A 24,754-nucleotide genomic window follows, 5' to 3' on the forward strand; every position below is an offset into this window, starting at 1 on the left:
ACTGATAAATAACTAATTATTATACTTACACTACATATTAGTGTACCATTATTTCTGGGATAACGTGTCATATAATACCATAATTCATCATTATTGTATATTATATATACCCAACCCATATGTAACAGATCAACAGTACGCCCGTCATTATCATAAGCACCGAAACCAGCTACCAGTGCCAACTGATTAAGCTTTTCAGACGGTTTGTATATACTATTACTACTTTTAATACTATTATTAGTTGGCAAACAAATGGCATTCATAAATATGATTGTATTTGGTTTAGTCGGAAGTGGTATCCATTGTTTCAATTTTATTAATCCGATATCAGATTTAAGTTCTTTACCACTCATATAGTCTGGATAGGCGTACAACTGGTCCACACTATAACCGAGTGGTAAGTGTTTGAGTGATTGAGTGCCGGGATATACAGTAATAAATGACTTATCAATGTAGTGGCCATTCCTTAAAATGTAATGTAATATTACATTTATTAAGTATTGTTAAATTATATAATTGTGTTATGATTTTTTTATTATCAAATTACATACTCATATATACAATGTGCTGCTGTTATAATCCATCGATCATTTAATATTGAACCCGAACATTGACTAAAAAAAATAAATAATTCATAATTATATATAAATTTATAAATTATAATAATTAAAAAATTAATACTCCTTTTATAAAAATTAATATATCTCAAAACTCACTTTGTTTAATTTTGAATTTTAATAAAAAACCGCATTTTATAGATTAATGAAAGACCTCTTTATATATATATATATATATATATATAATATTTTAAAACATAGAAATCTTCATGAATTGTAAAAAAACCCGTAATTGCATAGTTTGTTAATACAACGTTTGATATGATTTTTATTTTCTAAATATATTATATATTTTAGTATAGATTTTGATATTTATGATATCATGTATATATATATATACTGAATATAGTATTAGACAATATAAAAATTTATAGACTAACCTGTAATCATTATCAAATATCCAAATTTTTTCTATAATGTAAATATATGCCACAAACGGCACTTCTCCCGGTTTGGCCGATCGTCCAAACTGTATGTCCTGTTGTTGTGTATAGTTTGCATACCAGCGGAAACACTGGCCGTTCATCAGCACTGACTCGCGGCCCACACCACACCCTTCCGGTGATATTATACTATCCATTGATGATATGATAGCACATAATATATACCATATAATCACTAATTGTTTGATATAATTGACTGAATTTGTTAAACATGACATTATAATAAACAAATATAGTATACCTATATTTATATAATTATAAAAAAATAGAAATAATTTTAATTATATTTATAATCTTATAAATTAACATTATTTTACAATAAAATTAAAATATGTTTTTAGTTATTTTAAGTTTTATAAAATAAAATAATATTATACATTTAATCAGATAATTAAATTACAACAAAATTTTTGTAATATATAGTATATTGTTTCATTATACAATTTTTTTAGTTTATCATATTTACATAAAATTGTTAATTATTATAGATATTGTAAAATATCAAATATTCAGTAAAATTATATATAAAAAGATATTAAATTATTTATTATTAAATGTAAAATAAATGCAATAAATATTTTCTAATACTTAATATTAATTTTGAATACAGTATATAAATCTATTAATAATAATTATTTTACTATTATTTCAGTAAAATATAAATGTGTTAAAAGACAAACAAATGTTATTTAATACAAACTATTGAAACTCTGTATCAAATTATCAATAAAACAATTTGGTTTTAAAAATTAAAATATTAAATAATTATTATTGCATTCAATTATAAATATCAATAACAAAATTAATTTCTAATTAATATACAGAAATTAGAGACAATTATTAAAAACATTTTGTTTGCAAAAAAAATTAAATAAAAGTTTTTTGCAAAATACAGGTAATTAAAGCTAATCAACAAAAATGGCCGAACATGTGATACAACTGATCTACCAATTGATGGAACCGTTAGTCTATCTAATTATTCTAACATTAATTCGACAATTATTACATTAAATACAAGTATAATAAAGACTATGAAATTGATTGGAAATACACACAAATTAATTGCATGATATCTGATGACTGACTGGTCATTATCGGTGGTACCGAAATGCACACCAATTGTATCCACTAAACCCAAAAAAAAAGTTGTGAACTATTAATAGAAAGTTGCAAACTATATAAAAACATGGCTACCGTTTGCCGAAAACCACTGAAAATTGTCCGCAAATAGTTTATATACAAATGTATTGTTGAGCTATTGGTCTGATAATCGGCAATTGAGACCAACATTTGCCGGAACTAGTCGTTGGTTTTTTAAACAATAATAGAAAAATTTGGTAAATAATTCACAAGAATTATCGTAGATATTGACAACACTTATATATATTAATAATCCCATTGATAGCAGAGATTTAACTATTAATTAATTAATTAATATTTATTAACTATTTATATTTCATTATATTATATTTTTATTTGTTTGTTTATATTGTTTGTTCAGTAAAAATTTATTTTTAAGCAGTTATTGTTTTTAACATCATAAATATTAACAAAATTGCAAACAAATTGTTTTTTTTGTTATTATAATTTAGTTATTAGATCCTAAATATTATTAAATTTATTGATATACAGTAAACAAAATAATAATAAATTTAAAAAAATATTGTCTATTTAAAGTTTTAATAATATTTTGTTTTCTATTTCTAATTAACCAAAAAAAAACTCATAATTATCTAAATTATTAGATACAATATTTGTAATCCAAACCAAATGCGGTAAAATGCGTACAAAAGATATAATATTATTGTAATCGTTTGGATCCAAACATTTTTTATCAGCAGATCTTTGACTGCCTTGTGTTATACCAATAAGCACTGCCCTACCGTTAAGATACTGATACAATGGACCACCAGAATCACCCTATATATTGTTTTTTAAAACAAATATTTAAATTATTTAATTTATTAATTTTATTATTATAAAAAAATTTTATTAATTATTTATAAACTAGAAATTATTCTATATATACTTATTTTAATATATATATATATACTTATTTTAATATATATATACTTATTTTAATATATATATATATGCTTATTTTAATATATATATATATACTTATTTTAATATATATATATATACTTATTTTAATATATATATATATATACTTATTTTAATATATATATATACTTATTTTAATATATATATATATACTAATCATACAGATATGTAAATTAATAGTTTTATAAAATACTTATACTTTTTTTAAATACAATAATTATAAGAATAGTTTATTAAAATGTTCTCTTTAATTAAAAAAAATAATGTAAATATTTTATTATCTTTTTTGAGTCCCCCATTAAACCATTAGCAACATTGAAAAAATGTTATTAAAACTTACACTACATATTAGTGTACCATTATATCTGGGATAACGTCTCATATAATACCATAATTCATCATTATTGTATAATAGATATACCCAACCCATATGTAACAGATCGACAGTATGCCCGTCATTATCATAATCACCGAAACCAGCTACCAGTGCCAACTGATTAAGCTTTTCAGACGGTTTGTATATACTATTACTACTTTTAATACTATTATTAGTGGGCAAACAAATGGCATTCATAAATATGATTGTATTTGGTTTAGTCGGAAGTGGTATCCATTGTTTCAATTTAATTAATCCGATATCAGATTTAAGTTCTTTACCACTGATATAGTCTGGATAGGCGTACAACTGGTCCACACTATAACCGATTGGTAAGTATTTGAGTGATTGTGTGCCGGGATATACAGTAATAAATGACTTATCAATGTAGTGGCCATTCCTTAAAATATAATGTAATATTATATTTATAAGTATTTTTTAAATTATTTAACTTGTAATTGTATAATTGTATTAAAATATTATTATCAAATCACATACTTATATATACAATGTGCTGCTGTTATAATCCATCGATCATTTAATATTGAACCCGAACACGAACTAAAAAATAATAAATTTCTATCTATACATATCAAAGTTAAGTACGGGGGGGGGTAAAGTTAAAATACCCATCTAAGATCGATATTTAAGAATTGGTCAGTCTAACCACACCCTTCCGGTGATATTATACTATCCATTGATGATATGATAGCATATAATGTATACCATATAATCAATAATTGTTTGATACAATTGTCTGAATTTGTTAAACAAGACATTATAATAAAATATATATATATAGTATACTGTATATCAATTCATATATATATATATATATATATACGAAAATATAAATGATTATAATTTTATCTAAATCTCGTAAATTAACACTATTTTACAATTTTTAGTTATTTTTAAGTTATATATAATAAAATAATAATATACATTTAATCTAGTTATTAAATTATACTAAAATTTTTATAATATAGAGTATATTGTTTCATTAATATAAATATTTACATAAAATTGTTAATTATTATAGAAATTGTAAAAATATTAAATATTTAATAAATTTATATAGAAATATAATTTATAACAATATTGTATTATTTATTACTAAATGTAAAATTTTATAATAATTTAATCTTATTTTTACTAATGTATATAAATTATATTATTTATAATACTATTATTTAATACAACTATAGTAACTATTTGGTATATAGTTGGCATAAATACAAATATTTTATATATCAATAGATTATATGATAAAATAATGTAAATATTTAATAAGCACTTTAAAATAATTATTTTTTCAGTTTAAAAAAATTGATTAAATGCATTTTTCTAATGTTAAAGTCATATATAATTAGCTAATTATTAGATACAATGTTTGTAATCCAATCCAAATGCGGTAAAATGCGTACAAAAAACATATAATTTTTGTAATCTTTTGTATTCAAACACGAGGTATGAGTTTTATGAGTGCCTTGAGCTATACCAATGAGCACTGCCCTACCGTTAATATACTGATACAGTGGACCACCAGAATCACCCTATAAATTAGTATGTATTCATGTAATACCAGTTTATAAGTTATTGTATTATACAATAGGAATAAATGTTTTTATAGAAATTTAAAAATTTTTGTTAGATTAGTGTACTTAAAAGTAAAGTAGATGAATATTATATTCAATGTATATAAAATTTAGTATTTTATTATCTGCAGTAATATTATTTTGATTGTATAATTATAATATTAAGGTAATTAATAGCTAATTTATAATAAAGGCATTAATAAAAATTTTTGAAAAATAAGTAAAAACTTACACTACATATTGATGTACCACTATATCTGGGATAACGTGTCATATAATACCATAATAAATCGTTATTATATTTAATATATACCCAACCAATATGTAGACGATTAACAGTATGCAAGTGATTGCCATAAGCACCGAAACCAGCTACCAGTGCCAACTGATTAAGATTTTCAGACGGTGTATATATACCAGTAGACGGTGTATATCTACCACTACTACTACTTTTAATACTACTATTAGTGGGCAAACAAATGGCATTCATAAGACTTATTGGTTGTCGTTTAGTTGGAAGTGGTATCCATTGTTTCAATTTAATTAATCCGATATCAGATTTGGTTTCATTACCACTTATATAGTCTGGATGTGCGTACAACTGGTCCACATTATAACCGAGTGGTAAGTGTTTGCGTGATTGAGTGCCGGGATATACAGTAAAATCCGATTTGTCGTAATAACCATTTCTTAAATTATAATACAATCAGGGTTAAGCAAGGTTTTGTATTTTAGGGGGTGGGTAGACCGGGATGAAAATTAACAAAAATTCTCGAAAAATCTTGGGGAGGGTGTATTGGGCGGGGTAAGATTTTTATTGCATTTTTAAACGGCATTTTTTTAAAAAAATCCAAAATCAAGGGGGGGGTCAAGAGAAAATTTTATATTAAATTTTTTGTTTTTATAAATTACATACTTATATATACAATGTGCTGCTGTTATAATCCATCGATCATTTAATATTGAACCCGAACACATACTAAAATAATTTATTTTTCATAGTATTTGTTTTAAATAATATAAATTGTAATCAAATATAAAGTATTTATAAAATTATTAATAAATATTATTATATTGATATACCTTTCCCCGTAAGGAAATATCCATAGTTTCTTATATTTGTGAATATATACAGCAAACGGCACTTCTCCCGGTTTGGCCGATCGTCCAAACTGTATGTCCTGTTGTTGTGTATAGTTTGCATACCAGCGGAAACACTGGCCGTTCATCAGCACTGACTCGCGGCCCACACCACACCCTTCCGGCGATATTATACTATCCATTGATGATATGATAGCACATAATGTATACCATATAATCAATAATTGTTTGATACAATTGTCTGAATTTGTTAAACAATTCATTATAATAAACACAGACCATATATACTGGATATCAATATATATTAATATTTATACGAAAATATAAATAATTATAATTATATCTATAATCTCGTAAATTATCACTATTTTTACAATTTTTTAGTTATTTTTAAGTTATATAAAATAAAATAATAATAATAATTATAATAATATACATTTAATCTAGTTATTAAATTACAATAAAAATTTTTGTAATATACAGTATATTGTTTCAATTAATACAAATTTTTTTAGTTTATCCTATTTACATAAAATTGTTAATTCTTATAAATATTGCTAAAATATCAAATATTCACTATATATATATAAAGATATTAAATTATTTATTACTAAATGTAAAATATTAATACAATAAATATTTAATATTACTTTAATATAAATTTTGTATACTGTATATACTTCTATAATAAATCTATTATAAGTATCCTAATATCTAATTGTATCTAAATCTCTAATTTGACAATTTAATGAAAATTAAACTAAATTTTAGCATATTTTATTATTTATATATAATAAATAATTAATTTTCAACTCGAAAGTAATCATAATGTAATATACTGTATGTTCAAAATAGTCTAAACAAATTAAATATTATAAATATTTATTGAGATCTTTAAAATTATATAATGTTTATATATATTATTATATCATTTCACATTTTAATGATAAAATGTTTGATTATTATTTTTATTTAAATTAGCATTTATTAAACAATATACAGTCATTGATAAAAATAATTTTATACATTTTTTCTGATTATTGAATTACATTAAGAGTTTGTTACAGTAAAAGTTACAATAATAAATTTCAATGAAAAAGTTTATAGAAAATATTTCAGGAAATTTACTATAGAAATTTAACTTTATTGTTGATACCCATATCTATAACTATTGAAATAGTATTATTGGTGAAACATAATACATTTACAGTTTTACACTACTATACAAAATAGGATACATATAATAGTATAAACAATAAACAGTTTTGTAAAATTTTAAATCATAGTAATATAATAAATATTTATATTTAATTAAAATACTACTAAAATAGTTATATATATATATAATATTAAATACTAATTGTTTTTAGAGTAGTATTTTTTCTAAAAAAAATTATTTAAAAAAATATATTATACATTTAGGATTATTAAATTACAATTAAATCTATAAAATTGGTAATAATATTATTAACTGTTTTTTTTTGTTTAAAACATAATACACAATTATTTTTGTTTTGAAAATAAAAAAAATTGTTATTTAAATAATTAGTAATAATTTTAATTTTTTTAACTAAATGATAATATAAATAATAATAATTAGAAAAAACTACTTTAATACAATTAATTTACAATAAATTTATTTTTATATCTTAAAATATTAATTAATTAAAATATAAAAATTATAAATTATTTAAATAACAGTATATTTGATATCTAACTGAATAACAGTTTTATTTAGATATAATAAACAATAAAAAAATTTTAACTGTAATTCAATAATCTGAGAGAGTGTAGAGTATATTATTTTTTTATAAATAAATAACAATAATAAAAAATATATTTAAATATTTTATTTTTGCAATAACTATAATCCTATATTAAAATTTTGTATTGTAAATGTTTGAATTAGCATTTATTAAACAATATACAGTCATTGATAAATAATAATTTTATACATTTTTTTCTGATTATTGAATTACAGTAAGAGATGAGCAAATAGAAAGTTTCAATAATAAATTTCAATAATAAAGTTAATAGAAAAATTTTCAGGAAATTTTCTAAAGAAATTTAACTTTATTGTTGATACCCATATCTATATCTATAGTATAAACAATAAACAGTTTTGTAAAATTTTAAATCATAGTAATATAATAAATATTTATATTTAATTAAAATACAACTAAAATAGTTATATATAATATTAAATAGTAATTGTTTTTAGAGTAGTATTTTTCTTAAAAAATTATTAATTAAAAATATAGTATTGAATTAAAATTAAATCTATAAAATTAGTAATATTATCTGTTTTTTTGTTTAAAACATAATAAAAAATTATATTTGTTTTGATAATAAAATAATGATATTTAATTATTTAGTAATTTTTATTTTTTTAAAATAATGATAAATAAAAATTAGAAAAACTACTTTAATACAATTAATATACAATAAATAAATTTTAATATCTATTATTAATTATTTAAATAAATTTATATAAACAGTATATTTGATATCTAACTGAATAACAGTTTTATGCAAATATAATAAACACTAAACAAAATTTTTTAACTGTAATTCAATAATCTGAGAAAATGTAGAGTAAATTATTATTTTTATAAATAAATAACAATAATAAAAAATATATTTAAATATTTTATTTTTGCTATAACTGAAATCTTATATTAATATTTTTCATTATTAAATATACCATCAAAAAAGTAGCCGCAAAATTATGTAAATGTAAGTAAAAAATAAATAAAATTATAATAATTTATAGATTAATACTAATACAAAATAATGTACTTCAATAATAAAAAGATAAAGTTATAATAAATTTATTTTTTTTATTATAAAATATTTTTTGGATCATATATTCAATAAGATTAATACAAAAAAATTGTTTGCGTGATTTTAATTAAAATTAAATTGCTAAATATTGATTTATCTTTAAAAATGTCAATAATATCAATATATTGAAAGTTTTTATTATTTTATTATTTATACAGTATAACCAGTATATATGATATTTACTAAATGTTTTATGTAAATATGTTAAACTAAAAAAACATTAACTGTAATTCAATAATCAGAATAAATGTTTAGTTTATAATTTAATTAAAAATACTTTTAAAAAATAATATATACTATTGTATATATATATATATACATTAATCTATTATATGTTATTAAAGATTGCAATTTTTACACAAATATATATATATATAATTGCAATTTTCAATAACTATTACCATTACAATAACCAATAACAATAACATTTAATAATTTTTTTTTAAAAACAATAACAATTTTTTTTATAAAATATCAATTTGATAGTCAATTCATAAATAATTGATATTTTTTAATACACAATAGATATATATATATATTCAATAACATATGATTAATAGAAAAACTGTTTGTGATTTATCTTTGAAAAATGTCAATATTATATAAATATGTTTATAAATATATGTTTTTGTAGTTCAAAATTAAAAAACAAATGACAATATTTATACACAGAATAAATTCATATGTAAATATATAAGTTTCCTGGACACAAAATCATTGTAAATTGAAATCATATATATATATCAATATATACTGACTGTTAAGTTTAGAAAAATTATTTATATATTGAGATATATTTATTATTTGAGATTATTTGAAACTGTGATATCAAAAATAATTGTTTAATTTTTGTTTCAAAAAAATTTATTATATATGAAATATTAAAATGAAATATACAGTATAAAATAATACATAATATTTTAAATATAAGTTATAAATTTTTCAAAAAAATACAGTAATATACAAAAAAAATTATTATAAGATTTTTTATAAGTATATTATTTTTCAAAAAAATCTTAATTGATAACTATTAAATTAAAAAGTTATAAAATATTAATTTTTTTATATTAAATGATAAAGTGATTATTATATTAAGTGATAAAAATGTTTAACTATTTAAGTAAATTTATTTTAATTGTAAATTTTATTTTATTTTATCAATCAAATGTAAGCCCCTGTGCAGAGCCAGGTGTGCCGTTTAATGGATTTATTAGTTTTAAATCAAAAAATATTGTTCAATATTCATGTAATACACAATCAATACTGTTAGGCAATGCTAGCCGTTATTGCAATACTGACATCAATGGTTGGTCTTCACCTGTACCTCAATGTCTCAAACAATTGGATAAACAGTTTATCAATAAAACAGTAATTAATAATCAAACTAACAATAGTTATGTTAAGTATTTATTTGATAACAACTACTCGAGATGTTTGGACACATTTTCATCCAATCAAACAAACAATTTAATTGAAATATATTTTAATTCAACAGTTAATGTTAAAGGCGTTCAATTAGTAAGTATGGATAACAGTGAACTAGATTTACCACATTATCACTTAAAATATGGTCTAAAAAATCAAAATAATTTTTCAAAACTACATTTACTAACAAAAAGTTTCAAAAATTATGTAAATGTTTATCAATACATTCAAAACGATTATTATATTTCTGGAGATTATTTGAGTATATTTTTTAAAAACAATTTCCAATTAAATATTTGTGAAATACAAATATTGTTATCAAACAATAATAACTGCGGAACACCTGATGTGCCATCAAATGGTTTTGTTAATATTGAATCAAATATGTATTATTCAATTGCAAAATTTAAATGTAAGGAAAATTATCATTTAAATGGAAATAAAGCAATAATTTGTGTAACAAATAATGAGTGGACAACAATGCAATCGGAATGTATACCAAATGGTAAGCTATTAATAATTATTATATTAAATTGTATTTAAATTTAAACATTAATCAACATTATTATTAGCCATTAATATCATTAACATTATTATATCGTTTATTACTACTTTATTACTAAAATTAACTAATGATATAATATTATTATAAACAATAAATTTTTTTTAACATTAATTTAATAACTAATTAATTTGTTTGTTTTATTAATGTATGCATTTCAGAAAGAGGAAAGGATAAAGATAAATTACCAGGTAAAATTAATTATAATTAATTAATATTATTTATTTGTAAAAAATTAATTATATTTTTTAATTATAGAAATAGCAATTGTTGGTATGTTTGCAGTAATTATTTGTGGAATTATTTATATAATAAAAGTTAATAAAAACAGTAAGAAAAATACTGTTAAATCAATTGAAGTCATCTATAAAAAGGAGTCCAATGTTAACGAAGACAATAGACAAGTGATAATAAATGGTATTTATTTAAAATTACATTATAAATCATAATATGTTTATCTCATTAATAACTATTTTTTTTTGTATTACATAATATTTTATTAATATTATATAATGAAAACGTAAAATTAATATTATTTTATTCTTTCATTTATAGACATTATGTTGACATCAAATGATAATAAACACAAAATAAGTGATGAAATTATGGATTCAATACGGATTCAAAATATTTATATCGAAAGAAAATACATAAAACTTGAATCCGTATTAGGAATGGGAGAGTTCGGCAAAGTTTATAAAGCATTACTATTTGACAATCAGTTAAATAATGAGAGAGAAGTGGCCGCAAAAACTTTAAAAAAGTGTATGTAATATATAGTACAACAAAAATATATAATTTTGAATATTTTTAAAACATTTTTATAGCAAAAATAAATGATGTCAATACTATCGAAGCATTTCTAATGGAAGGCCTTATAATGAAAGACTTCAACCATTTGAATGTCTTAACACTTATTGGTGTCTGTTTTGAAACAACCGGTGAACCGATAATTGTTTTACCTTTTATGTCAAACGGAGATTTGTTATCATATATTAGAAATGATAACAATTATCTAACAGCAAGAATGCTACTCATGTTTGCCATCGATATAGCAAAAGGTAAATACTTTTTACTAATATTTATTTTATCTAAAAATATAATAAAATTAATTTAAAATTATTTATATTATATGTTATATACAATAGGTATGTCTTATCTATCGGAACATCATTTCATTCACCGGGATTTGGCCGCTCGTAACTGTCTTATCGACGATAAATTATTAGTCAAAATAGCAGACTTTGGTTTATCAAGAGATTTGTTTAATAAAGATTATTACAAAAGTATTAATCAAAAATGTAAACTTCCGGTCAAATGGATGTCACCCGAGAGTCTGGAAAGAGGTGTATACGATACCAAAACTGATGTCTGGTCTTATGGTGTACTCGTATGGGAACTGATGACCCGCGGAGTTAAACCATATCCTAATGTGTCCAACAGTAAGATTGATAAATATTTAAAACAAGGACAACGTTTGCTAAAACCATACCATTGTCCACAAATTGTTTATACAAATGTATTGATGCGCTGTTGGTCTTATGATTCGCAATTGAGACCAACATTTGATGAATTAGTTGTAGAAATTGAATCAATAATTGAAAAATTAGTAAACGATGCACAAGAAAATGTAGACAATATTTACATCAATTATCCAATTGATAACTCATTTATAACTAATAATTAAATTATATTAATATTTAATATTGTTATTTTTGTTTTTAATTTTGTATTTTAATAAATAAATAAAATCAAAATTACAAACTTATTCTTTAGTATTTAGTAATTATAGTTTGAATAATTACAATACTTTATATATCAATAGATTATATGAATATCAATTTTCTATGTGTATATGTATGTGTATGTGTATGTGTATGTGTATGTGTATGTGTATGTGTATGTGTATGTGTATGTGTATGTGTATGTGTATGTGTATGTGTATGTGTATGTGTATGTGTATGTGTATGTGTATGTGTATGTGTATGTGTATGTGTATGTGTATGTGTATGTGTATGTGTATGTGTATGTGTATGTGTATGTGTATGTGTATGTGTATGTGTATGTGTATGTGTATGTGTATGTGTATGTGTATGTGTATGTGTATGTGTATGTGTATGTGTGTATGTGTGGCTTGACCCCCTTGCTTATCCCTGGTATTTATGGGATACTAGTTTATAAGTTAATATATTAACAATATATACAATATTGTAAATTCAATGCAATTTTTTTATAGGAATTAAAAATATTTGTTAGGTTAGTGTAATCAAGTGTATAGTAATGAGATTTACAGTAAATACCGGTAAATGAATATTATATTCAATTTACAAAAAATTGTATATATATTTAAAAAAAATTAATATTTTATTTTCTCTTAAATTTATAATAAAAATTAATAGAAACTTACACTACATATTGATGTACCACTATATCTGGGATAACGTGTCATATAATAGTATAATAAATTGTTATTATATTTAATATATATCCAACCAATATGTAGCCGATTAATAGTATACAAGTGATTGCCATAATCACCAAAACCAGCTACCAGTGCCAACTGATTAAGATTTTTAGACGATTTATATATACCAGTAGACGGTGTATATCTAATAATAATAATCGGTAAAACTTAATATTTAAGTATTGATTATAATATGTATAAAATTTTTTATTTTTATAAATTACATACTTATATATACAATGTGCTGCTGTTATAATCCATCGATCATTTAATATTGAACCCGAACAGTGACTATAATAATACATTATTCATAGTATTTGTTTTAAATAAATTGTCATTTAATATACAGTATTTATAAAATTATTAATAAATATTATTATATTAATATACCTTTCCCCATAGCAGCGATATAACTAATAATTAAATTATATTAATTTTTAATATTGTTATTTGTGTTTTTTTAACAATTTTATTTATTATTTTAATATATAAATAAAATCAAAATTACAAACATAAAGTCATAGTAATTATTGTGGGCATAAATTCAAATGCTTTAAATATCAATAGATTATATGATAAAATAATGTCAATTTTTAAAAATCACTTTAAAATAAAATTTTATTATAAAAATTAGAATATAAAATCACATTTTTTATAATAATAATTACTATTACATTCAATAATAAATATTAAAAACAAAATTAATGTCTAAACTATACATTAACAATAAAACACAATTTATTGGCAATTATTGTCTAATTGAATCTAAACCCCCAATGTCTACCCCCTGCAGTAAACTACGATTGTTAATAATATTTTTATTTTGAATCAAATTATTAAATTACAATAAATTTTTTACAAACAATTGACTGAATTTGTTAAACAATTTATTATATATATAAAAATATAAAAATTGGTTTAAGATATATGTTTTTAGTTATTTAAAGTATTATTAATTAATAAAATAATAATATAACTTTAATCAGATTATTAAATTACAATAAATTTTTGTAATATTGATATATATATATATATATATATATATATTGTTACATTAATATGAATATTTTCAGTTTATTATATTTACATAAAATGGTTAATTATTATATATATTGTAAAATATCAAATATTCACTAAATATGGATATTTATTATATTGATATTTAATATACAATATATTGCATATAATATTGAATAAAAATTTAAAGTTTTAAAAATATTTTGCTCTTTATAACTAATATTTAAAATAATTAATTAATTGCATTTTTCTAATGTTAAAGTCAGATATAATTAGCTAATTATTAGATACAATGTTTGTAATCCAATCCAAATGCGGTAAAATGCGTACAAAAAATATTAGATATTTATAATCTTTTGGATCTAAACAAGAATCAATAGCTTGACTGCTTCGTGTGATACCAATGAGCACTGCCCTACCGTTAATATACTGATACAATGGACCACCAGAATCACCCTATAAATTGTTTTTAATTAAAATTTAAATAAATGGTAATGCAGTAGTATGTGTGTGTATGTGTGTGTATGTGTGTGTATGTGTGTGTATGTGTGTGTATGTGTGTGTATGTGTGTGTATGTGTGTGTATGTGTGTGTATGTGTGTGTATGTGTGTGTATGTGTGTGTATGTGTGTGTATGTGTGTGTATGTGTGTGTATGTGTGTGTATGTGTGTGTATGTGTGTGTATGTGTGTGTATGTGTGTGTATGTGTGTGTATGTGTGTGTGTGTGTGTGTATGTATGTATGTGTGTGTATGTGTGTGTGTGTGTATGTGTGTGTGTGTGTGTGTATGTATGTATGTGTGTGTGTGTGTGTGTGCATGTTAGTTAATAATAGTGTAAAAATATTTGTTAGTGTAGTGTAATCATGTGTACAGTAATGAGATTTACAGAATATGAATGAATATTATATTCAATTAGCAATAAATTAAATATATTTAAAAAATTAATATTTAATTTTCTCTTTAATTTATAAAAAATAAATAGAAATTTACACTACATATTGATGTACCACTATATCTGGGATAACGTCTCATATAATACGATAATAAATCGTTATTATATTTAATATATACCCAACCAAAATGTAGCCGATTAATAGTATGCAAGTGATTGCCATAATCACCGAAACCAGCTACCAGTGCCAACTGATTAAGGTTTTCAGACGGTTTATATATACTATTACTACTTTTAATACTACTATTAGTGGGCAAACAAATGGCATTCATACGACTGATTGGTTGTCGTTTAGTTGGAAGTGGTATCCATTGTTTCAATTTAATTAATCCGATATCAGATTTGGTTTCATTACCACTTATATAGTCTGGATGTGCGTACAACTGGTCCACACTATAACCGAGTGGTAAGTGTTTGATTGATTGAGCGCCAGGATATACAGTAAATGCCGATTTGTCGTAATAACCATTTCTTAAATTATAATAAAATATAATATAATTTATTATATGAAGTTATATATAAAATGATGTCAATTGGATAAAAATCATATGAAAGGTATTAGATTTGGTGTTAATTAATTACTAGATTTTTTCCGAGAATATAATATAAAGTGTTTTAATCGTTACTTTATATGTAAACAACGGTTATTATTTAATTATAAAAATATTTTCGTTTAACTATCAAATAACTTTTCTGGAAACTTTCATAAAATATCTGTTTGATTTATCTTTTTTAAACAATTATTTACTTTAAGTAGTTTTATACTTATCAATATTATTATTAATGTTTGCTAAGTGTATATAAACGGTATATACTGTAATAAAAACAATGGCTAAAACATGAAATTTAAATATTGACTATAATTTGTATATAATTTTTTATTTTTATAAATTACATACTTATATATACAATGTGCTGCTGTTATAATCCATCGATCATTTAATATTGAACCCGAACACATACTAAAATAATTTATTTTTTATATTATTTGTTTTAAATAATATAAATTGTCATCAAATATACAGTATTTATAAAATTATTAATAAATATTATTATATTGATATACCTTTCCCCGTAAGGAAATATCCATAGTTTCTTATATTTGTGAATATATACCGCAAACGGCACTTCTCCCGGTTTGGCCGATCGTCCAAACTGTATGTCCTGTTGTTGTGTATAGTTTGCATACCAGCGGAAACACTGGCCGTTCATCAACACTGACTCGCGGCCCACACCACACCCTTCCGGTGATATTATACTATCCATTGATGATATGATAGCACATAATATATACCATATAATCACTAATGGTTTGATACAATTGACTGAATTTATTAAACAAAACATTATAATAATCAAATACAGTATATATATAAACGAAAATATAAATGATTATAATTTAAGCTATAATATCGTAAATTAACACTATTTTTACAATTTTTAGTTATTTTAAAGTTATATATAATAAAATAATAATATTATACATTTAATCTAGTTATTAAATTACAATAATTTTTTTTTGTAATATACAGTATAATGTTTCATTATTACAGATATTTTTAGTTTATCATATTTACATAAAATTGTTAATTATTAAAGGTATTGTAAAAATATCAAATATTTATTAAATTTATATAGATATATAATATATAACGATATTGAATTATTTATAAATAAATGTAAAATTGTAAGGAAGGTATCGGAGATTTGTCGTCAAATATACCCAAATGTCTAATTGAATCTAAACACACAATTTGGACAAACAGTTTAGTATATAAAACAATAATTAATAATCAAACCAACAATAGTTATGTATATTATTTATTTGATAAACAACTATTCCACATAATTTTTGATACATTTTTATCAAATAATACAAACAATTTAATTTAAATATATTTTAATACAGAATTTATTATATTATAAATTGTAGTTAAAGTTAAATTAAAACATAATTAATATTATTATTAATATATATTATAGTATAAATTCAATTATTGATTATACAAATTCAACTATTAATAATTATTATATTAAATTGATTATAAATTTAAACATAATAAAAATTATTAATATCTAAAATATATTGATTTAAAATTATTTAACAAATAATAGAAAATTTTTAATAAAATTTAATATAATATCTATTATTTATTTGTTTTATTAACGTCTGAATAACAAAAGATAAATTACCAGGTAAGTTTAATTATAATTAATTATAATTATTTATTTGTAAAAAATTAATTATAATATTTTTTAATTATAGAAATAGCGATTATTGGTTTGTTTGCAATAATTATTTGTGGAATTATTCATATAATAAAAGTTAGGAAAAATATAAATAATAAGAAAAATACTGTTAAATCAATTAAAGTCATCTATAAAAAGGAGTCCAATGTTAACGATAACAATAGACAAGTGTTAACAAATGGTATTTATTTAAAATTATTATAAATAATAATAAGTTTATTTCATTAATAACTAATTAAATTATTTTTATTCTATTAAGTAATATTTTATTAAAATTATATAATTAAAACATAAAATTAATATTATTTTATTCGTTAATTTATAGACATTATGCTGACATCAAATGATAATAAATACCAAATAAGTGATGAAATTATGGATTCAATACGGATTCAAAATATTTATATCGAAAGAAAAAATAAAAAAACTTGAATCCGTATTAGGAATGGGAGAGTTCGGCAAAGTTTATAAAGCATTACTATTTGATCAACAAATACATAATGAGATACAAGTGGCCGCAAAAACTATAAAAAAGTGTATGTAATATATATATAGTATAAAAAATATATAATTTTAAATGTTTTTAAAATATTTTTATAGCAAAGATAAGTGATGTCAATACTATCGAAGCATTTCTAAAGGAAGGCCTTATAATGAAAGACTTCAACCATTTGAATGTCTTAACACTTATAGGTGTCTGCTTTGAAACAACCGGTGAACCGATAATTGTTTTACCTTTTATGGCAAACGGAGATTTGTTATCATATATTAGAAATGATAACAATTATCTAACCGTAAGAATGCTACTCATGTTTGCCATCGATATAGCAAAAGGTAAATACTTTTTGCTAATATTTATTTTATCTAAAGATATAATAAAATTAATTTAAAATTATTTAAAATTTATTATATGTACAATAGGTATGGCTTATCTATCGGAACATCATATCATTCACCGGGATTTGGCCGCACGTAACTGTCTTATCGACGATAAATTATTAGTCAAAATAGCAGACTTTGGTTTATCGAGGGATTTGTTTTATAAAGATTATTACAAAAGTGATAATCAAAAACGTAAACTTCCGGTCAAATGGATATTAATCTTTAATATTGTTATTTGTGTTTTTTAACAATTTTGTTTATTATTTTGTTTTATTTTAATATATAAATAAAATCAAATTTACAAACATAAGGTATTTAATAATTATAGTTAGAATAAATACAAATACTTTATATATTTTATATATTATATAAATATAGTAATGTTAATTTTTAAAAAACACTTTAAAATATTGATTAAAAAATTAAAAAACAGTTATAAAAATATTTTGCTTTTTATAATTAATTTTTAAGAATTTTACTCAATATATTTATCTAATGTTAAAATCATATATAATAAGCTAATTATTAGATACAATGTTTGTAATCCAATCCAAATGCGGTAAAATGCGTACAAAAGTCATCATTGCTTTATAATCTTTTGGATCCAAACAAGAATCAATAGCTTCACTGCTTCGGGTTATACCGATGAGCACTGCCCTACCGTTAATATACTGATACAATGGACCACCAGAATCACCCTATAAATTGTTTTTAATTAATATTTAAACAAATGATAATGAAATAAAATGTATGTGTATGTGTATGTGTATGTGTATGTGTATGTGTATGTGTATGTGTATGTGTATGTGTATGTGTATGTGTATGTGTATGTGTATGTGTATGTGTATGTGTATGTGTATGTGTATGTGTATGTGTATGTGTATGTGTATGTGTATGTGTATGTGTATGTGTATGTGTATGTGTATGTGTATGTGTATGTGTATGTGTATGTGTATGTGTATGTGTATGTGTATGTGTATGTGTATGTGTATGTGTATGTGTATGTGTATGTGTATGTGTATGTGTATGTGTATGTGTATGTGTATGTGTATGTGTATGTGTATGTGTATGTGTATGTGTATGTGTATGTGTATGTGTATGTGTATGTGTATGTGTATGTGTATGTGTATGTGTATGTGTATGTGTATGTGTATGTGTATGTGTATGTGTATGTGTATGTGTATGTGTATGTGTATGTGTATGTGTATGTGTATGTGTATGTGTATGTGTATGTGTATGTGTATGTGTATGTGTATGTGTATGTGTATGTGTATGTGTATGTGTATGTGTAGTATACAATAAATTATATATATATTATATATCGATATTATTAGTATTTTATTTACTCTATATTTTTTTAATTTTTTATATGTAATGATATTATAGTGAGTGCTTAAAGTATTTTATAGCTAATTATTAAAATAAAATATAAATATAAAATATGAATAAATATTTACATTACAGATTGATGTACCACTATATTTGGGATAACGTCTCATATAATACGATAATAAATCGTTATTATATCTAATATATACCCAACCAATATGTAGCCGATTAATAGTATGGTAGTGATTGCCATAATCACCGAAACCAGCTACCAGTGCCAACTGATTAAGGTTTTCAGACGGTTTATATTTACCACTACTACTACTTTTAATACTACTATTAGTGGGCAAACAAATGGCATTCATAAGACTGATTGTATTTGGTTTAGTCGGAAGTGGTATCCATTGTTTCAATTTTATTAATCCGATATCAGATTTGGTTTCATTACCACTTATATAGTCTGGATGTGCGTACAACTGGTCCACACTATAACCGAGTGGTAAGTGTTTGAGTGATTGTGTGCCGGGATATACAGTAAAATCCGATTTATCGTAATAACCATTTCTTAAATTATAATAAACTATAATATTATTTATTGTAAATTTTATTAAGTTATATATAAAATGTTGTCAAAGATATTACTTTACATGAAAACAAAATTATTATTTAATTAATCGATTAAATTATTTAAATACATTTTAATCACTTATTTTTTGTTTGTTTATTATCTTTTACACAATCATTCATTCATTCATTAATTTAATAGACTTCATATCTACAGATATATTGCTTTTTAAGTATATGAGTGTTTCTCATAATAATACGTTCGCAATTGAGGGGCGGGGGGGGGTTTAGCCAAAGCGAATTTTTGCAAACGAGGGGATGGGAGGGGTAGAGACATTAAAAACGTTCTCATTTAGATAATATTTTATTTTTTGTTGTGGAGGGGGGGTTAAGGGTTAAAGACATGCAAACGTACTATGTGAACAGACCCAAATAACGGTATATATATAGCTGTACTATATAATAATAAGTGTTAAAATTTATACAAAACAAGTTACAAACAAAAAATGAAATTTTATTATTGATTATAATTTGTATATTTTATAAATTTTTATAAATTACATACTTATATATACAATGTGCTGCTGTTATAATCCATCGATCATTTAATATTGAACCCGAACAGTGACTATAATAATGTATTTTATATAGTATTTGTTTTAAATAAATTAAATTATCATTTAGTATAAAATAAATTAAATTATCATTTAGTATAAAATATTTATTGAATATTTATATATCAGGGTTAAGTAAGGGGGTAAGGTCAAAATACCCACCCTAAGATCGAGATTTTGGGATTTTACCCCCAGACTTTTTTGACCAAATAGGAAAAATTGTCGCTTAAAAAGGAGGAGAAAGGAGGAGTTTTTAAAAATTTTAATTTTAATTTAAACTATTTTAGTATATGTTTTTATGTTTTTAAAATTTATACGAATCTAATTATTGATTAAAAATAAGTAAAAAAGTTAAAATAACGTTAAAACTCATCTAAAAATAACATAATTTTAATTAAAATATTAAACTAAAAAATTAAAAATTACTTATTTGTTGAAAAGAGTAATCATATTACAATTTAAATATAAGCTTAAGATAGTTTAAGAAGTTAATAAAAAAATAAATACTTAAATTACATGGTTTTTATTAATTATTTTTAAAATTTTAACTATAAAATTTATAATTAGTATTCAGTCAGTATTAATATAAAAATAACATTAAAAAATAAAAATATATATCTATAAACTAAAATTAATACTTTTAAAAGTTAAAAATTACTAAAATACTAATATTGTATCATTAAAAGCTTTTATCAACTATTTTTAAGTACCCAATACCACCAAGATTTTTCGAGAATTTTGTAAATTTTACCCAGGTCTACCCCCCCTAAAATCCAAAACCTTGCTTTAGCCTGATATATATAAATTATTTTGACATACTTTCTCCCGTAAGGAAATATCCATAATTTCATATATTTGAAAATATATGCCACAAACGGCACTTCTCCCGGTTTGGCCGATCGTCCAAACTGTATGTCCTGTTGTTGTGTATAGTTTGCATACCAGCGGAAACACTGGCCGTTCATCAGCACTGACTCGCGGCCCACACCACACCCTTCCGGTGATATTATACTATCCATTGATGATATGATAGCACATAATRTATAMCATATAATCAATAATTGTTTGATACAATTGACTGTATTTGTTAAACAAGACATTATAATAATAACAAACAGCATATACTGGATATCAATATATATTTATATTTATTCAAAAATATAAATAATTATAATTATATTTATAATCTTGTAAATTATCACTATTTATACAATTTTTAGTTATTTTTAAGTTATATATAATAAAATAATTTTAATATACATTTCATCAAGTTATTAAATTGCAATAAAATTTTTATGATATACAGTATATTGTTTCATTAATACAAATATTTTTATTTCATCATATTTACATAAAATTGTTAATAATTATAGATATTGTAAATTATCAAATATACAGTATATATATAAAGATATTCAATTATTTATTACTAAATGTAAAATATTAATACAATAAATATTTTATAATACTTTAATATAAATTTTGTATACAATATGCTATACAATATATTTTACTTCTGTAATAAATTTATTATATCTAAATATATAATTAAACTAAATTATGGCATATTTTATTATATATATATATATATAATAAATAATTAATATTAACTCGAAAGTAATCATAATGTGATATACTGTATATCCAAAATAGTCTAAACAAGTTAAATCTTATAAATATTTTTAAAAAATCACTTTTAATACTTTAATACTAATACTTTAAAATATAATTTTACAAAGTTTTAAAAATATTTAGCTCTCTATAACTAATATTAATTAATTAATTGCATTTTTCTAATGTTAAAGTCAGACATAATTRGCTAATTATTAGTGATAATGTTTGTAATCCAATCCAAATGCGGTAAAATGCGTACAAAAAATATAAATTTTTTGTAATCATTTGGATTCAAACAACTGATTTGAGATRTTTTTTCACTGCCAGAAGTGATACCAATGAGCACTGCCCTACCGTTAATATACTGATACAGTGGACCACCAGAATCACCCTATAAATTGTTTTTAACAAATAACAAAAAGTCAAGAAAATTAATAAATTTTTAAAACCAAAAAAAATCATAAAATTAAGTTATTGTAAGTTATAATATTAACTATATAATTTCGAAAATAAAAACCAGTTAAGAATGCTAGAAAGCATTTTCAGAAAAAAAACTTGAATAACATTGAAAACTATTAGTTATATAATTATAGCGGCTATATAATAACATAAAAATTTAAAAACTGGTCAAATATACATAATATAAATATTGTAATGTATGGTATCAAATGATTCAGTATGACAAAATAAACAACTATAGTCATGTGGGGTATCAAATGATTTAGTATAACAAAATAATAATCTATAATTATACATTTGTATTAAATAAAATAAATTGTCATTTAATAAACATTATTTATTTAATATGTGAATTATATATATAAATATATATATATTATTTTGACATACCTTCTCCCGTAAGGAAATATCCATAATTTCATATATTTGAAAATATATGCCACAAACGGCACTTCTCCCGGTTTGGCCGATCGTCCAAACTGTATGTCCTGTTGTTGTGTATAGTTTGCATACCAGCGGAAACACTGGCCGTTCATCAGCACTGACTCGCGGCCCACACCACACCCTTCCGGTGATATTATACTATCCATTGATGATATGATAGCACATAATGTATACCATATAATCAATAATTGTTTGATACTATTGACTGAATTTGTTAAACAAGACATTATAATAATAACAGACAGTATATACTGGATATCTATATATATATTAATATTAATACGAAAATATAAATAAATGTAATTATATTTAAGTTATAATCTCGTAAATTATCACTATTTTTACAACTTTTAGTTATTTTTAAGTAATATGAAATAAAATACTAATAATATACATTTAATCTAGTTATTAATTTACAATAAAATTTATATGATATACAATATAGAAATATTTTTATTTTATCATATTTACATAAAATTGTTAATTATTATAGATATTGTAAAATATCAAATATTCAATAAATATAGATATTTAAAATATTGATATTTAATATATTGTTATATAATATATAATATATTGCATATAATATTGAATTATTTTTTTACTTAATGTAAAATAAAAGCATTAAATATTTTATAATAATTTAATATAAATTTATTAATACATTATTTCTTATACTATTATTTCTGAAAAAATAAATGTTTTCAAAGAAAATCTAATGTTATTTAATACAAACTATTGTTAACTATGTTAATTTAATTATTAATAAAACAATTTTGTTATAAAAATTATAATATAAAATCACATTTTATATAATAATAATAATAATAATAACTATTAAATTCAATAATAAATATTAAAAACAAAAATAATGCATAAACATTACATTAAAAATAAAACACAATTTAGTGGCAATTATTTAAAATAACTTAAATACAAGTATAATAAAGACTATAAATTGATTGGAAATACACACAAATTAATTATCTGATGACTGGTTATTATCGGTGGTCATGCAATAAAAATCTTACCCCACCCAATACCCCCCCAAGATTTTTCGAGAATTTTGCAAATTTTACCCCGGTCTACCCCCCCCCTAAAATCCAAAACCTTGCTTAACCCTGATATATAAT

General features: G+C 21.7%; 3 protein-coding genes across 3 annotated transcripts; 2 read left to right on the forward strand and 1 right to left on the reverse strand.

The window, feature by feature from the left end:
• Positions 1 to 11,590: 11,590 nt before the first annotated feature.
• Positions 11,591 to 12,717, forward strand: LOC128957381 (hepatocyte growth factor receptor-like). The gene is made up of 3 exons (XM_054303126.1): positions 11,591 to 11,795; positions 11,858 to 12,091; positions 12,179 to 12,717. Exons 1-3 carry the CDS (start codon positions 11,591 to 11,593, stop codon positions 12,715 to 12,717), a joined length of 978 nt encoding a protein of 325 aa, XP_054159101.1.
• Positions 12,718 to 18,160: 5,443 nt separating this feature from the next.
• Positions 18,161 to 18,916, forward strand: LOC128957383 (hepatocyte growth factor receptor-like). The gene is made up of 4 exons (XM_054303128.1): positions 18,161 to 18,251; positions 18,316 to 18,549; positions 18,637 to 18,789; positions 18,909 to 18,916. The coding sequence occupies exons 1-4, from the start codon at positions 18,161 to 18,163 to the stop codon at positions 18,914 to 18,916; spliced, it is 486 nt and encodes a 161-aa protein (XP_054159103.1).
• A 199-nt stretch (positions 18,917 to 19,115) lies between these two features.
• On the reverse strand, positions 19,116 to 22,123 carry LOC128957384 (clotting factor B-like). Its single transcript, XM_054303129.1, has 3 exons — positions 21,924 to 22,123; positions 20,055 to 20,490; positions 19,116 to 19,295 (listed from the first exon to the last, which is right to left on the reverse strand). The coding sequence occupies exons 1-3, from the start codon at positions 22,121 to 22,123 to the stop codon at positions 19,116 to 19,118; spliced, it is 816 nt and encodes a 271-aa protein (XP_054159104.1).
• Positions 22,124 to 24,754: the final 2,631 nt, after the last annotated feature.

This window comes from Oppia nitens, unplaced genomic scaffold, assembly GCF_028296485.1.
Source record: "Oppia nitens isolate AA-2021 unplaced genomic scaffold, nextdenovo-longstitch-racon4-pilon3 scaffold3_pilon_pilon_pilon, whole genome shotgun sequence".
NCBI lineage: Eukaryota > Metazoa > Arthropoda > Arachnida > Sarcoptiformes > Oppiidae > Oppia > Oppia nitens.